This window comes from Emydura macquarii, unplaced genomic scaffold, assembly GCF_026122565.2.
Source record: "Emydura macquarii macquarii isolate MOO-44397 ecotype Brisbane River unplaced genomic scaffold, CSIRO-AGI_Emac_v2 contig_3108, whole genome shotgun sequence".
Taxonomy (NCBI): domain Eukaryota; kingdom Metazoa; phylum Chordata; order Testudines; family Chelidae; genus Emydura; species Emydura macquarii.
The window spans coordinates 4,135,232-4,153,654 of record NW_027133245.1 but is presented as its reverse complement, the minus strand read 5'-3'; the positions used below and the strand labels follow the sequence as shown (position 1 = coordinate 4,153,654).

Sequence of the window (18,423 nt, the reverse complement as noted above, 5' to 3'; positions counted from 1 at the left end):
TCCTGCCTAGTGCAGGATTTAGACACTATCACATACTCTCACTATCAAGTAAGGTGCTGGGGTACATCTGTGTTTGGATCCCCACCTTCATGTGTTAACAAAATCTGTATTTTAATGTCCCTTGCCAGTCTGGTGGTGTACTTGGAAGTTATAAGGCTATAGGAAGTACAGCATGTTATCCTCAGGTTGGTGTCTTTCATGGTGTTCAGCCACCTAAGTGCGGCATGGTCTGTGATCAGAGAAAAAGGGTTCCTCAGCAGACAGTACCTCAGAGAGTCCATAGCCTATTTCACTGCCAAGGCCTCTTTCTCAGTAATGGATATGCTTTATCCCTGGAAAACAACTTTCAGCTCATGTAGAGTATGGGGTGTTCTTCTCTCTTAACTTCTTCTGAAGTTCCCTACATTCTCCTACATCTGAGGTATCAGTTTGTCATATAAACCTATTTCAAAAGTCTGGATTAAAAAACTGGTTTCCAACGCATACAATCCTTTAATGTTTCAAAGGCCTTATGGCACTGGACTCTTAGACTCATAGAATTTAAGGTTAGAAGGGACCATCATGATCACCTAGTCTGACATCCTGTATATTGTAGGTCACAGAACTTCACCCACCCGCTCCTGTAATAGACCCATAACTTCTGTCTGAGTTACTGAAGTTCTCAAATAATGATTTAAAGACTACAAGTCAGAGAATTCACCATTTAAGCCTGTAAGTGACCCGTGCCACATGCTGCAGAGGAAGCCGAAAACCCCCCAAGGTCCCTGCCCATCTGACGTGGGGGAAAATTCTTTCCCTACCCCAAATATGGTGATCATTTAGACTCTGAGCATTTGGGCAAGACCCATCAGACAGACACCTGGGAAAGAATTTTCTTTAGTAACTTAGAGCCCTCCCCATTTAGTGTCCCATCACTGGCTGTTGAGGATATTTGCTACTAGCAGTTGCAGATCCGCTACATGCCATTGTAGGCAGTCTCATCATACCATCCCCTTCATAAACTTACCAAGCTCAGTCTTGAAGCCAGTTAGGTTTTTTGCCCCTGCAGTTTCCCTTGGAAAGCTGTTCCAGAACTTCACTCCTCTGATGGTTAGAAACCTTCATCTAATTTCAAGCCTCAACTTGTTGATGGCCAGTGTATATCCATTTGTTCTTGTGTCCACATTATTGCTTACCAGGGAGGAAGAGGAGTTATTTGATGTATTTATCTGATGTATTTATAGAGAGCAATCATATCTCTTCTCAGCCTTCTTTTGGTTAGGCTAAACAAGTCAAGCTTTTTGAGTCTCCTCTGATAAGATAGGTTTTCCATTTCTCTGATCATCCCAGTAGTTCTTCTCTGTATCTTTTCCAGTTTGAATTCCTCTTTCTTACACATGGGAGGCCAGAACTGCACACAATATTCCATATTTTACATTTTACAGGGGAGTGGCCAAGGAGTTACCGAGACACATTGTGCTGTCTCGATATGGTGGTATGCCAGATGGGTTTGTCGTGGTAAGGATGAGAACAGAGGGGAAGGAGTCAATTAGCTGCTGCAGTGGGGCTTTTTGTTCAGGCTGAATCTCCTCTCCCATCTGTATGGGCTCAGTTGTTTGCATTAAAGGTGCCTGGGGGCCTAATTCAGGCACTAGAAGATAAAGGGTCATGAGAAGCCTATCCCTTGCTGTCTTTCCAAGCTTTTAAAAAGAGTCACATGGTTAATGGGTTCCTTTTTTCTCTAGCTGCTGGACCTCATAGTAAATAGACCTAACCACATCAAAGGGCCCATCTGAGGAATAAGGCCTTGCAGCTGCACCTCCTCAGTCTCAGGGAACCTAATGAGCATAACTGATTGGCTACACCACCTGATTGGCTGGACGAGTCAGCAAAGTGGCTCTTAAGCCCAACAGCAGCAGTTCACTGGCTGCTCAAAGCATTTGCCCATGGCTGCGATAGCTCTAATCCTGCTTGTTTCCTTCCTTCCCTCACTCTGATCCTTGGCTCCAGCATCTGGCTCTGGGTTTTTATTTGTGGCTATTGACTCCTGCTCCAACCACTAGGCATGACCACCCATGTCCTGGTCCCTGATATTCTGGCATTGAGTGAGGAACTTTGATTCCAAGATCAGCAGCAATAATAGTACCAAGTCACCTGCTCTGAACTCCTGTAATAGGGCCCCTTGATTGTAGGCCTTTTCTTGGGCCTGCTGGGCATTTAGCAGATTTTCCTGGGCAAATTCCCCTGAAGTCTCTGTCTCAGCTGGAGAACATACTGGATCATGTTCGTTACCTGTGATCCTTGCTCTTATCTTGTTTTGTGAGGCAGATCTAGGATATCTCATGGCTGCTTGGCATAAAGGATCTCAAACGGTGAAACCCAATGGAGGATGGGGGGACCACCTGTATGGCAAACAGAAGTGGAGGGAGCAGTTGGTCTGTGTCTGGAATCTGAGGCTACACATTTCTTCTGTATCCTCTTCAGAGTTTGATTAAATTTTTCCACCAACCAGCTGTCTGGGGGTGGTAGATTGATATTCTTATCATCCTTTAGTAGGTCACACAGCTCTTTCATCAGGCAGGACTTGAAATTAATCCCTTGATTAGACAAGATTTTGCAGGCTATCCCTACCTTGGCAAAGAGTTTTGTGAGTTCCACTGCGATGGAAGACACATGCTGGCATGCAGGGGGATGGCTTTGGGATACCAGGTGTCATAGTTGAGGATGACTGAATAAAGTATGGTGGTACCCTGCAGCACTCTTCCCCAGGGGTCCCACTAAGTCCATCTCTATCTTCTTGAAATGAATTTGACTACAGGGAGCAGGATGAGGGATGCTTTGGGGATTTCTTTGGAACCAACCAATTGGTACTCAGGGCATGAGATGCAGTAGTCCCTGACATCTCTGCATGACAGGCCAGTAGAAGTGGGCCACTATCCAATCAAGGGTTTTTCCCCTCCCATGTGTTCCACAAAGAGGCTCTCTAGAGCCAGTCGTAAAACTTTTCCTCTATAAACCCTGGAGACTAGGAATTGAGTCTTTACCTCTCCTCTTTGCCTACTTTGCTCAAGACAGATAATTTGTTCATCCTAAACTCAAAATGCAGCATTGCCTTCACTGCTAGGGATCTACCACCTCTCTGTTCACTACAGCCTATTGTTCAGAAGCCCATTTTACAGCCTATTGTTCAGAGGCCCAGCGTAGCATCTGATGAACTCATTGTTCTCAGATTAAACTGATGTCAGGGCTAGAACATAGGCCTCCAGCTGGTGTGTAGTCTCCGAGCCCTCAGAGGCTTGGGAAGTTGAAGATACTGTGACTTAATTGGAAGTCCCATCGCTGTGATCCTCTTTCTCCCCATCCCCACTAATTTTGCAGGTTCTGAGAGTGTTTTTGTATGTGGAACTAGGGCTGTTCCATCAGATAGCCAATCACTCCATTCTTTCAGGACTTCACAGAAGTGTTCCCAGTCTCCTCCTGCCCCCAGGATAATCACATAGCCCAGCGTAGAGACCAGCTCCACAAAGGGGGTCCCTATGTGTTCCCCACTTAGATGATTTCCCTAGTGGAATAGGATCTCAAATCTCCATGTACGCATTGCAGAATATGTAGCCCCCCTGGAATGACTGACTGGTCCCTGACTAGGGTCTGGCTACATCCTGAATCCACCAGGCTGGTGAAGTCCTACCTATTAATCCATACTGGCACAAACAGCTTGGCAGGACTCCTTTTCTGTATCTGAGTTTCTGCCATCCAGGCCTGACTGTAGTTACAGTACATAAAGGGGCAATCTCTGCCCATATGTCTCAGTTGTCCACATGAAAAGCAGATCTGGGATCAGATTAGAGGTCTGTCCCATGCCTTGAGAGAAGCTTTCCCAAAGGGATGCCCTCCCCCCAGTGAGTCTGACTTGGCTCCTAATCCTGCCCATATGGGTTTGTCTCTAGATTTCCCCAGCTTTCAGGACATCTTCATCTAAGGTCCTGCACCTTACCCATACTTCTCGCAGCATCTGGGTGCAAGCTTGGAGGGCCATTTCACCTCATCTGGCCCATGGCATAGATAACACCAGACATCCAACTCTTTGTTGCTTACCTCCCAGCATGCCTAGAGGACTATCAGCATCCATATTAGTTCTCCATGAATCAAACTTCTTCTGCTAAAGTCTCAGGTCAATGCTTTAACACCCACCCCTTCCCCCAGCAGGGAGGGTAAACTGCTCAATTAGGATGAGCTCTGGTACCTGCACACTGGTCTGTGTCCCCAGTTTTAGTCAGTGCCAGCAGTAATCCCACAACCTCTGATCGGGCTTCCTGGGGATTCACTTCTTCATGAAAGTGGGGGTAATGACTTTCCTCCATGATGTCCAGGTAATTTAGGATGGCTGCCTTTATTCAAGGTTAATCTTGAGCTGTTGTAGGGTCAAGCCCCAATAGGTGGCCTGGTCTGGTCTGACGCAGGGGTAGCAAAATAGCCCAAAGTTTATGGGGACACTGTGCCACTACTACTCAGATGGGAAGAACATTTCATGGTCATCACCCGGACCCATTTTCATGAGCTTTACTGGTATCACTGAGGCCAGTAGAATGGAGTTTGGGAGCCCCAGACAACAGATTCCCCATTGACCCCAAAGAATGAAAATATGTCAACACCTGCTGCACAAAGAGCCACTGCTGATCTTGTCTTTGGGCTGCTAAGTCTCTTACTAGCAGCTGTTGATGCTGAGCTACCTATTGCTGTTGTTGGGTTGCTGCAAACAGTTGCAGCAGCTGTTGTTGCTGCTGCTGTGTGGCTTGCTGCTGGTTCTCCATTACCCATTTCAGCAGTCTCTCTAGATCCACCTTGTGGCTGTATCTCTTCTCTAACTTCTGAAATGAGGGGGAATTTAGATTTTTCCCTCCTTCCTTGAGATGTTCTGTCTGGCCTCATTTTCCCCTTATTTTTGCAGTGATCATGTTGCCCACATTCTCCACCAACTGTCAGGGTTCTGTCCTTCAATAGAACCCCCGTATGGTGTTGACAGGGTTATATGCTCACTCCGGGTCCAGTTGCTTGACGTTGGGGCACTCAGTAGCAGTAAAACAGATGAAGTAAAAGGAAATATTCATTCAGTCCGAGCCAGGCTACTGGCCTCTGTTTCTTCAAAGGGGCCTTGGACCAGCCTCAGTCTGGCTCAACGTCACATGTTCACTAGCAGAGAAATGGGATACAGTCTCCTTCCCCTTCTGGGGATAGGACCTCATTTAAGGCAAAGGCATAGGCTCTGCTCTCTACCAGACCTCTATGTGGGAGCTGGGAAGCTATGCACTTCTTCTCTCTTCTCTCTCTACTACTGAGCTGAGCTTTCCTCTCTTGAACTCCTCTTCCTCCATTCTTGACATGACTTGCAGATATGGCAGGGTACGGCCATTCTAGCTCACAGCAACTCCTTAACCACATGCTGCCTGCTGTGGGATTTATACATCCCCTCACAGGAAGTCAAATCCATACATTTTGGTAGCTGATAAACCTGCAGGTAGATAATTATTTGTTTTGTTTCACTTCCAACACATAGAAGTTTAAGCCTGTGTATATGATTCAGGCTTATAGTCGGGAATTCTTGCATGAAATGCCCAAATATATGAAGCACTGTTGTGGTTTTTGTGTTTGATTTTTAAATTTCAAATGATAATGTCAAATAATAGGTTTTTAAAACTAACACAACTTCTAAAACTAGTTTGTAAATTTTTAACTTATGAAATTTAAAACCTCAAACAATTATGTTAGTTATGGAAAATCTACACTGTACATAATTGACTCTAGTGCAGTCAAACACACATTCTACATTTTTTTATATATATATTTTTTGCAAGTGGAAGACAAAACAAATATTTAATTTTGTTGGTGTTTGTTTTTACATTAAATGTTTGGCTTAGTTTTGACAGATTTTCTAAAACTATGAAAGTGGATATCAGATATATATTGGTATGTCCTATTGTGCAATATTAGATTGAAGAATAATTTCACAATTTATGTCTCTCTTTCCATCTTCAAAAGTCTGTTATAAACTTTAATAAATGCATCTAACAATTATGTAGCAATTTCAGAGGACAGAGATTATACGCTACTAGCTAGTGTTCAATTCATCCAATAATCCTAAATCTCTTGTTTTCAGTAAAGGGTGCCTCACATAATACAACACTTCAATTTAAATTTTACGATGAGATTCCACTGGCCCAATACAGTGGCCAAGTTATATGGGAAAGATGCATGTAATTTTTCCCCATATAATATCATTTTTGAGTGAACATAAAATATTCTAATGTATAGAAATGAATTCAGAATCTTACAAAGTTGCAGTGAATTTTTTTTCAGAATACTTACTTGTTAAGATACATAAAAGAAACAGATATTCTGTATAAGAAATCACACCTAGAGACAAAAAAGAGTGTCATGTCATATCAGCTCTAATGAACTTTCATTTGTCAAATTTGAAAAATTTGATTTTTTTTAAACACATATACACATTGCAGTTGGGGAAAATTGTTCAGATGAAACTATTTTTGAGCCAGAAAGTGATCCAGGTTGTCTGAAACATTTCACAAATTCATGTCAATTTCAGCAAACTGTTTCAGTCAAAACAAAAAAAACCCCGTTTTTCAAAAAAGTCTAAATGAATCATTTCAATATTAACAAAATGAAACCTTTTCCAGGCAAGATTTCACAAGGGAATCTAGGCACTATTCCAAAAATGGAAGTAGTGGCACTGCCACTCCCTTATAACCTTATGCAGTGGTTAGGGTACTCATTTGGGAAGTGGGAGACCCAGTCAAATCCCCAATCCAAAGCAGGGACTTGAACCCAGGTCTCCCTACCTTCTAGGTGAGTACCCTAACAAGAAGGCTATTGGGTATTCTAAAGTGGGTCTCTCTCACTGCCCTGTTAAAGCTGTTCCACTTTTTAAATACTTGAACAGTCATTGAGGGAGTGGGGGGAGAGGAGAAGAGAGAGAGAAAATCACACTCCCCTGGCAGTGGAAACACCCATGCTCCAAACCTTGCTCCAATTAATATTTATTTATACAAAGTGAAACAGCTTCAAAAAGAGAGATTGAGAGAGCCCCACACTAAAATAGGCACCATACTGGCGGTTTAGGCACTCACTTCTGCTTCAGACCTGGGTGGCCCACATTCCAGATGACTGCTCTAACATCGAATGAATGGTTATAAGGGATGTGGCATCACAATCACCTCCTCCTGTTTTCCAAATCTACCCCTTAATTTTCTTTGTTTTTTTGGTTTCTTCAACGTGAACTGAATTTTAATTTTGATATTTCAGAACGGTCAGACACACAGACATACACCCATCAGTGAAGAGTGGTTAGTAAAGGAGGTAAATCGCTCTACAAATACAATGCAGCCTTACTGTTAAGACACGGTTAAACATAGGTTAGTCACATCCCTTGAAAGTAATGTATATGCATTAGAATAAGTTTTTCCAAACACCTTGAAGTTCTTATGTTAGTATACAAAGGTTTCACATTACAATTTAAGCAGTGTTTTCTCCTGATGTCAGCTGTTTAACCATTTTCAACTTTTGATCATAATTTTACTACCCATTAGTACACATATCTTGTTAGGAATTTTGATTCTTAATTGCTTAGTTGCTTAACAGTACACAGATTTTAGTTTTTAAGCTCCTTTTGTGTATACATACATACACTCTAACTATGCTTTTAAGTTTGCATTCAACTCTTATTAGATAAGCTTATAAATTTTAGTTAAATACTGATTTTTAAGGCTTTGTTAAAAATTAAGGTGTAGCTTCTGAACGATTTACCAATTTAGATATATATGAAGCACCTATTTAAGGCCTCTCAATACTTTTGCCATACTGTAAAAATACAATCACAAAAAATTCTGAACTAGCATCTGCTCCTTACTCCAGAAAATAATTAACCACAGTTGAACTCCACAGCCATATTATATGCCTATTATCACAAATCATCCTCCTCCTTCCTCAAAAGCCTGGGTAGATAGATAACCTTGAAGCATTCCCAGAAGATCAGTGAATTAGCGGTTTTCGGGACTCTTTTCAGAGTGGGTTGCTTAAAGAACTGCCTTGAGGTCTACTGGAAAGACTTCAGTTCCATTAATCTTTAAGGGCAGACCACCAAAACTGGTTCCTTGACCCCAATATGTTAGCTGGGGCCCTACCTCAAAAACGCTGGAGTTGTGAGTTAGTCTATAATACTGACCTAACTTTAAAAGCCAGATTTTTTAAAGTATTTAAGTGCCTGAAGATGCCGATAGGTGCCTAGTGGGATTTTCAAAAGTGCCTAGGCACCTAACTCCCTTTTATTTGTCATCCATACGCATGTTAAACTCACTGATAACAATTAGCCTTGGTACTTCCAAAGATGGTCAGCAGCTCACACAGACAATTTGCAGCACATTAGCTGGTACTCCTGAACTTATCCCAACTCAAATAATTCCTGGAAATCGCACAAAATGAACATACTGTAATCAATCTAGCTTTGGTGTAGGAGACTTCCAGCTTTCCAGGCTGGATACAAAAATCATGCACAGGAGCGCTTCACCCATCTTCTTTAGGCTAATACTGACCCAAATATTCCAAAACTGGTTGAATAGTAATATCCAACCAGGTTTTGCTAACACATGCAAGCCTGGGGGACTCAAATCCTAGTTAAATCATGGACAGTTTAAACATTAGCCACTGATCTTGCACATAAACAGCATGAAGCTAAGACTGGAATTTTTGTCCACCTAAACCAGTGAAACAGAGATTATCCATTTTGACTTCACAAGGTATTTTCCCTGCCTTGTCTCCTCCCACACACTAATATAGGAACTGAGGAATTCAAACACTCACAACTAATTCTCTACATATAGTACTTCCATATGCACTACACACCGCAACATTTTTCAGCCCCCTTGGCCACCCTGCAGTGGTTATTGAATGGTCATAGCCGCCACAACTTAGTGCTAGAATAAGGATCTTCAATGCAGGCTACAAAGTCAATCTAAGAAGACAATTCACTTTTCCAAATACCTTTACCAAGAACACCCTAAAACCTCAACTCCATTACCCTCAGAATCACTCTCTAAATATCCCCCAATAAAACAGGTCATCTAATAATCCTACACCCAGACCATTTACCCTAAAAGAGCAATGCTTCCATGATGGACATGTCCCCCACCATCAGAAAACAAGAAAAAATACTCAGATCACGTTGGCCCTCTCCACTGAGGCTGGAATGTGGGGATGATGTAAAAGGAAGGCAGTTGATTAATCACACCAAACCACCTACTCACACCCAAATGAACCTTTAAACACCCCTAAATTCACCAATCTGAACTTCTTTCCTCTCCCATCCTAGCCCCACCCCTAATTTCAGAAAATAAATAAAACAAACAAACAAACATACATATTTAATTCTTCCCCTACTTCCCCAGTCTAAATGGAAGTCCCTGGAGCAAACCTCCTGCTGCCACTCATTGTTATTGTGGTGTTGCTAATTCAGGGAAGGCTTCTAAGCAGTTCTAATACTATCCATTTTCTGTAAAAGTCAGCATCTCACCCCCCCCAAAAAATGTGGATTTGTAAACAAAATTTAACTGCTTTGGCTAGCACTTCAAGTTTAAAAGCAGTTAGTCTGGCAATAAATACAATCATGTATCCTGCCTTGTGTCATCTAGATTTTATACAGCACCTCAGGGAAACTGAGAATTACTGTTACGTGTCAAAGGCCAGATCCAATTTTTCCTTTGGTCTGCAACTACTTGGAAGGTCAGCTACCTAGAGATCAAATACGGCTGAAATATAGCTAAAGGGATGTAAAACATCCTTGATAATCTGTCAAATGTAAAAAATTATTTTACAGATTGTTTTTCAGTGTTTGATAACACCTTCTTTGTTGTAAAACAAAGGAAGGAAGAGCAACTGTCAAGTAGTATTGTCAGCAGACATGAAAAGAGCTATTTAGGAGGCCTTGAAAGCATTCCCTCCTTTTGTTTGTACTAGTAAATTGTAACCTATGGACAGACAGTTCTGGTTGACTGCCCTGAGTGTTATGGGAGAAAGATTCTGGAATGACTTGCTCAGAAAGAAGGGCTAACCTGAAGACCATATAGAAGGTGCAGGGATCACCTAAGATGAAAATAATTAAAATAAAAAGCCCTGGGCCATATCCTCAGCAGGTGTAAATCGGTGTAGCTGAATTGACTTCAACGAAGCTCTGCCAAAATACACCAGCTGAGGACCTATACATCTACATACTTAATATCAAAATGCACATATTGTAGCGATAGAGCCTAATAGAGCGGCAATGTTAACTAGAGGATTGAGACTGAACTGAGGTTTGGTTCTATTCCTATCTCTGCCATCGGTATGTCACCTCTCTGCTTCTCAGATTCCTCATATGTAAAAAAGGGATGATAATACCTCCTTTATAAAGCATTTTGGACTCTATAAGCACCATTATTATTCTATCACTTTGCTTCAATTTCGGCATAATTCTATTAATTTCAATTCACTCTCACTGGCAGAAAACTGGAGTAAGATATCAGTGAATCAGATGCATACATTTTAGAGACATTTGTATTATACAATTCACAAATCTTACTATTGGATATACCTTTTAATGTAGAATATTGATATAATAGGTTCTAAAAGAATTCAATAAAGAATTCAAATAACTTAGAGACATGTTGTTTTGTCTGTGTGGAATTTGGAGTTGAATCAGTTGCTCCAAGAAATACCACTGTGGGTTGCAAACAGGGAAAAAAAAGTTACAGTAGCTTTCTTAGAAGAGTTATTTATATTGCATATATAATTGCCTATAATATGGTAATGTTTACATTATTCAGAGCATATCTGGATCTTTTAAAAGTAGAGTTGCATCAACAATCTATCATAGAATATATAATGTAATTCTCAATTGACATGAAGATAATTTTATTATCAAATATTGATAACAAACAAGCACCTTTGTGCTTTCTCCCATGCTGCCTCATGCTTGGGAGGATACGCCTATAAATATCTACAAAGCTACTTTATTACGCTCCTTCAAATCCCTTCTTTAAAATCTCCTTTGCTCTGATGCATACAAAAAACTTGACAACAGCTGGGCCGATGATATGCTGAGATGAATGCCTATCATGCTAAATGTAATAGAACTTATTTAGCATCTAACTATAGTTGCTCTAATACAGATGTGCGCCCTGCTCCCTTTCTTTGTAATTTTGTCTTTTCAGGTTTAATTTAGTTTAAAAGAGAAGACAAAAAGTGTCCAATTACAGAAAGTTTACAAAGTACCAACAGAAATTATTTCCATATACGAAGACTTTCTTCTATACTCCATATAATTAAGTAATTCCATTATATTTTACTTCTCCTTTCTTAAATTGAAGGTACATTTGATGTAGATATCCAATTTTGCACCTTGTACTATATACGAGGCACATGCAAATAATTTAATATTGCTTTCATGTGAATTGTACAAGAACTTCTCTGACTAACAAAGTAGCTGCATAGTAAGGTACATTTTAATAAAGGACAGATCACCAAAAACAAAAATAAAAATGTTGCTGGTATTCTGCAACAGACCTGCATGAAGGAGATATACTTAAGGACTGAGGAGTAATACAGTTAAAATATATAAATAAACATGTCTTTAATAAATGTTATGTGAAGGGTGAGAGAGGTGATTCCTATTGTTAAATATTTAAAATTTGAGCCCTAATTTTAATAATAGTTCTTGAAGAATCTTTACTTATGTATGAACATTTTTCAATGGACTAATATATATGCAATAAATAAATCATAATTACACCTCATATAGTGCTTTTCATCAGTAGAGCTCAAAGCATTTTAAAAGATTGGATGTTTTACAGATGGAAAAACTGAATCACAGTGACTTTGCCCAATGTCACAACTTGAAATAGAATCCAGATCTCCTGAGCCCTAACACATTGTTCTACCTATTAAACATCCTATCTCACTGTGGTCATTCACAGGTATACAATAGTGAGCACATAACTTGACATCACTGAACCAATGTTCATAAACATTCTAAAAATGAAATTTTTGTGTTTCATTTAGATCATCTAAAACACAAATACTTTCATGGAGCTAATTGCTTCACAGCATAGCATAATATGGTCATTTCTCTTGCAAACATAACATTCTTACAAGGTGCACAACAAGCTTCAAGCTATTTTCTCTCTTGAGGAATCTAAAAACTCCACAGGAGAGAGCTAATCTGCAACTCCTTAACACTACAGAATTAAGCTGCAGAAGAGCTACACAGAGGACAGGTTCCATTGCATCTTTTTACATGTTAAGAGTACTTGCTACATACTCTCTAGTTCTGAAATATTCTAAATCTCATATGAACAGACTTGGGTATAATAAATTCTGAAGCTTTTTTTTTTTTTAAAAAAGTCTTATTTCATCACTTTAATTCCTCTCCTCGATTTAATGCTTACAATACTGAGTGGAAATGTTTTTCTTGACCATGAAGCTGAGACATGCTGCAACATTTTTAGTATCATTCCAAAGATGAGTTTAGTTTTGGGAGGTTTTTTTTTATAACTTTACTGTAAATGTTTACTTCAGTTTTAAACCTAACAAAAAACTGAACAGCAGGCATCCCAGTATTGGTAACTGGCAAGAGTACAGAAAAATACCTCAAGCCCCAGCACTCAGAAAAAAGGATTGAACTCTTCCAATGTCTTGTTCTAACAAAAATCACTATCTTATGCACACTAGTATTTCTAGATCACTTTATTCAATTTGCTATAATAAATAATATTTTCGATTGTACCATCTTGTAATCATTGTTTGACTTAACTAATTCTGAATGGAAAATTAGTCTTCAAGATGAACTTTTCTGTTAAATTTAGCTATGCTCTTTCTTATAACTAGCAGAAAAGTGAATCACCACTTAAAAGATCACTGATCCACTATTGAAAACTATCAATGTTTATTATAGACATTTACTCTTTCATAAATTTAAGTTGTATTTGAATTAAACATAAGTTTGGCCCAAATTTGTTGTTTGCACTGATATATTCCTAATATTTATATAAAGTGGCTCTATTTTATAATAATAATTTAAGGCCAGATTTAATTTAAAAACTCCATTAGACTTCTGCTATTATGGAAAGAAATGCAGAACTAAATAGATTACTTTGGATGGCTTTTACAAGTTTCCACGGCACAGAAACCAGCACATTTTTAGTGAATATGGGGGTTTTATACATAAATGAAAGACCTGGAGTAAAATTATATCTTTCCCCAATAATTAACGTGAAGTTCGATGGTCAGAAGCTATGAAGATTTTAAAGAAGTCAAAACCTTGATCTGCAGAATTTTAGAAACTGGTAATACATAAATCAGATTTTTTTGATTAGAGAGTTGATGTAATAAATGGGATTTTAGAAGTTACCAATTAGTATTGTGGGGAACATGAAAACCTGTGCAGTTGTTCAAGGATATCAATCACACATTACTATCTTAAAAAATTAATCACAACAGTTCTGTCAAATTATACTTACCAAATTCTGTATCCTTTAATTAAAAGTATTATATCTATCTCTCTTTTGCAGGTAATTCTCATTAGAAGAACAAAATTAAACTTGAAATATTTAAATACCAATACAACACACTTCAAAAACTGTTCCAGGTTAAGATAATACTGTAAATAATTGTCCTACAGCAACTGCAATCATGATCAAACAATACAGATGTTGACAGAATCTTTGTAAAATACATCTGCTTTCCCCCTTTTTGGGGAAAAAAATTAAGGATTCATCTTAAAAGTGCATATTTTAGCAACATTTCTACTACACAGAATCCAAAATATATGTAGTAAAGTCATTCAGTAAAATAATACTCCTCACCTTTATCGCTAAGATTACGGAAAAGTTTTGATGATCCTTTCCAAACTGCTGGTGTCTCTAGAAGTATCTGATTCAATTCCTGGAAAGGGGGGGGGGGGGGGGAGATTATCAACCATTCTGGTTTTTTTTAAAGTCGTTATCAGATTAAATAGTGAAATCTAAGAAACCAAGACAAGCGACAAGTAATTTTACACAAACTTCCTATTTAACTTAACCCCCAAGGTATGGCAGGTGTAAGTGGAAAAATTCTAGCTTGCAGAAGCACATGGACCCTGATCCTGCAAACACTTAAACACAGCGTATATTTTGCTCATTGTGTACTCCTGATATTAGTCTCATGAGCAAATTTGAACAGATGCTTAACAGTTTGTAGGACTGGGGCCTTATATGTAACACTCAGTACCACTTATGCATGATTGAACTTTTCAATTTGTTGCTACAACTCATTTAGTAATGTATTTTTATTGGGGAACTGATTCATAGCCCTTTGAAGTCAATGGAAAGACTCTATTGACTTCAGTGAGCTTTGGTTCAGGCCCCAAGTTTGGTTTCACTGTTTTTACGATGTCCAACTTCACCTACACTAAAACAAATGCAATACTAGAAGCCTGATCACAGGGCTTCTTCAGGGTTAAGAATCGTTCAGCACCTTGCAGGGATACATACTGCTCTCGGTTACACCAATGAAAAGTGCAAACCAAACTGCAGTAATTCTAATAAAGTCAACAGACACACTACAGTTTAACACCAGTCTTAGTAAGAGCAGAATTTTGTCAGCTGAGCACTCTCAACTTCTGCTGAGTTTCACAGCATGAGGATGTTCAGCATTTCTCAAGAGGCATTCCCATACATTGCAGGATTGGGCCACATATGAGTTTTACTCATCCACTCATGGAAAAGAAACATACTATGGAATTTTCATGTCCAGTTATAACATTTTGATTTTCAAATTATCAGTACAAGCTGCTGGCAAATCTACAGAACAATAATGATTTGGAGAAATAATTTCAGATAAGTAAATCTGTTACAATCATAATTTGTTCAGGGACAATGCACAAACAGAAAGTGCTATATTTTGTCCAATAGTTATCCAAAAATTATTTACTTAGTTCTACGCATAACAGTCTGGTTAATTACCATACTAAAACAAATTGTAATTATTAACTAAAAAAATTAAAATTTAAGTGAGAACAGATTTACTGTAGTCTGACTGCTGTAGGGTAAACAAAAAAAAGTGTAGTATTTATATTATTTATTGAAGGCAATCCAGTTGGAGAGATACACACAATCAGACAACCAAACTAGGAACATTGTACAAAAACAAAAGAGCTTGCTACTTTTAAATCTGGTGCCATTTCTTCCTAATAAAAGGCCCAGTCATGCAACTGGGTCTACATAGATGCAGCTTAGCCAAAAGAGTAATGGAAGTCTCCAATAAAAACAAATACATACATACATAAATTAAAAGGCATATTGTTATATTTTGAGATTTATAAAGTGTTGTTGCAGTGGTGTTGGTCCCAGATATTGGCGAGACAAGATGGGTGAGGTAATGCCTTTCTTTGGGCCAACTTCTGTTGGTGAAAGAGACAAATTTTCTATTGGGCCAATAAAAGATATTAACACCCACCCTGTCCTTGAGATTTATACAGTTAATTACACTTATCAACAATTTGAGGGATATGATATATAGTAGAATTGAAAAATGAGGCAGAGTTTAAGGCCAGAAGGTACTGCAACATCATCTCATCTTACATCCTGTATATCACAGGCCATTAACACACTAAACACAACACCCAAAAGTAGACCGAAGTATTACAGCTCACAGGAGACCAAATTATTATGTGCCACAGGCAGAAAATAGGAGGGATTGAGGTGCACCAATACACAAGGCCTCTACAATGGCAGGGAAATAATTGAGTGTGATATACCCAACAAGTGACTCTCACCCCCACATTGCAGAGAATGGCAAAAAACCACCTAGGTCATTGCCAATCTGACATGGGGGAAAATTCCTTCCCAATGCCATATATGGCATTCAGTCAGCTCCTGAGCGTGTGAGCAAGAACCACTCAGATAAGCACCTGAGAGACAGAATGCTGAGTGCCAACTCACAGCACCAGACCACCTCATCCATTGTCCCATCTTCAGCTGTAGCCATCTTGATGCTTCCAAGGAAACAAGCAAAAAAATTATATTGGGGGAGATCCCTTCCTGATTCCTGCAAGAGAATGGCAGAAGCCCTGACGCATGAGACTTTAGGAACCCAAGATAAATCAGAAGCTATCCACCAAAGTGCCAACCCCAGATCCAAAAAGCAACATCATCACACAATCTCACTCATAAATTTATCCAGCTCTCTTCCAACTAATTAAGTTGTTTACTCCCACAACTCCTACCGGGAGGCTGTTCCAGAATCTCATTCCTCTGTTCCAGAATCTCAATCCCCTGACGGTTAGAAACCTTCTAATTTCCAGCCTGAATTTGTTCAGAGAGTTTATACTCATTTATTCTTGTGCCAACATTGTCCTTTAGTTTAAATACTTATCTCTGACTCTGGTGTTTATTTCCCTTATGTATTTATATAGAAAGCAATCATAATGCCTCTGTCTTTGTTTTGCTAGGCTAAACCAGCTACACTCTTTTAGTCTCCTCTTCTAAAATAGGCTCTCAATTCCTGTCACTACCCTAGTAGCCCTTCTCTGTACTTGTTCCAGTCTGAATTCCTCTTTCTCAAACATGAGTGACCAGAATTGTATGCAGTATTCCAAAGAAGATCTTGCTCTCTCTCTACTGGAAATACCTTGCCTGATAAACTTGCCCTTATCCATCACGTTGCTGGCTTACATTCATCCGGAGATTGACTAATACACACAGGTCTTTCTCCTCCTCTGCCACACCCAGCAGATGCATCCCCAGCATACAGCAGAAATTCTTGTTATTAGTCTCTCAGGATACATCTACACTGCAATAAAACACCCACGTCTGGCCCATGTCAGCTGACTCACTCTTGCAGAGCTCAGGCTGTGGGACTATAAAACTTCAGTGTAAATGTCTGTGGTCAGGCTCGAGCCCGGGCTCTGGGACCCCCTGAGTGCTTCAACTTTGCATTTTCTACTATTAAATTTCACCTTATTTCTATTTCTCCAGTCCTCAAGGTATTCCAAATCTTCCTGAATAATATTCCAATCCACCTATGTATCAACAATGCCTCCCGATTTTGTATAAATCAGCAAACCTTTTGTGCCATGGTCATTAATAAAAATAGTAAATAAAATCGGTCCCAAGACTGGTCCTTGAGGAACTCCACTAGCAACCTCCCTCCGGTCTGATTATTCACCTTTCAGCACAAAATGCTGGCTTCTCCCGTCTAGCTAGTTCTTTACCCACCTTACAATTCTTGTACTAATGCCCATCTTCTCTAACTATTAATTTCTCATGTGGTACCGTATTAAATGCTTTACTGAACTCCAAGTATATTAGATTTACTGCATTTCCCTTATCTAAAAAATCAGTTTTTTCCCTCAAAGAAGGAAATCATGTTAGTATGGCACCTTTGATAAACCTATGTTGCATTACATTCCCTTTTCTGTTTGCCTCCATGAATTATTTCTTTCACAATTTGTTCTAAAGCCTTGCATACTACTGAGGTCAGACCAACAGGTTTGTAATTACCCTGATCCCTTTAAACTCTTTCTTAAATTTAGACATGTTAGCTATTCTCCAGTCAGAAGGTACTACCCCCGAAAAGACAGAATTATTAAAAATCCTTGCTATCGGACTAGCAATATCCAATGCCAATTCTTTCAGTATTCTAGAATGGAAATGACCCAGCCCCCCCATTTTGAACACATTAAGCATTTTAAGTTTTTCTTCCATCTCAGAAGTGGTAACTTCCATTTTTGTACACTGATTTCCACCAGCCACGTTGTCCTCCATGCCCATATTCCGTTTTATCATACTTACTGAAAAACAACGCATAGCATTCATTTAATTTTTGAGTCAGACCTAGATTATACTTAGTCTCCTCCCCATCTACATTGTATAGTGGCCCAACCTCATCCTTCTTCATTTAGTCCTATATTTTCTAACCTCTAGCATGTAGCTTTCTTTGCTGATTAATCCTTTTTCCATTCCCTACAGGCTCTCTGTTTGCACCTAATAACCCTTTTGAGGTAGTTATTCATCCAGCTGGGTCTGGAGTATTTCCCTACAAGTTTTTTTCCCTTGCTTGGGATGAAAATTGCAAATAGTTTTTGTTTACTTGATTTAAAGAAATTCCAAGTCTCCTCCACATTTAAGTCCCCAAGCTCTTCAATCCAGTTGACTTCTTTAATTAATTCCCTCCCTATAGTGAGTGACTACACTGAAGTACTACAGTTGCAAAGCAGCAGTGCTGCAACTGTGCTGCTGTAGCATTTCAAATGTAGACAAGCCCTAAGTCAGCATTGCCCTCTTGTTAAGGGCTATCAGCAAGCACTGAATCAAGTCACACTCTTGGAAAAAATCACTCAAAAATCAAAACTGAGCCTCCAGAACA

At 39.2% G+C, this 18,423-nt stretch overlaps 1 protein-coding gene across 4 annotated transcripts in view; it reads right to left on the bottom strand.

The window, feature by feature from the left end:
• MICU3 (mitochondrial calcium uptake family member 3) overlaps positions 1 to 18,423 on the bottom strand; it is a 133,183-nt gene that overhangs the window by 65,534 nt on the left and 49,226 nt on the right. For all 4 annotated transcript variants that reach the window (XM_067530652.1, XM_067530654.1, XM_067530655.1 and 1 more), the window contains exons 4-5: positions 13,884 to 13,962; positions 6,343 to 6,390 (exon numbers count right to left, since the gene is read on the bottom strand). In XM_067530652.1, the coding sequence (XP_067386753.1) occupies positions 6,343 to 6,390; positions 13,884 to 13,962 (127 nt within the window). The remainder of the gene's footprint in view (positions 1 to 6,342; positions 6,391 to 13,883; positions 13,963 to 18,423) is intronic.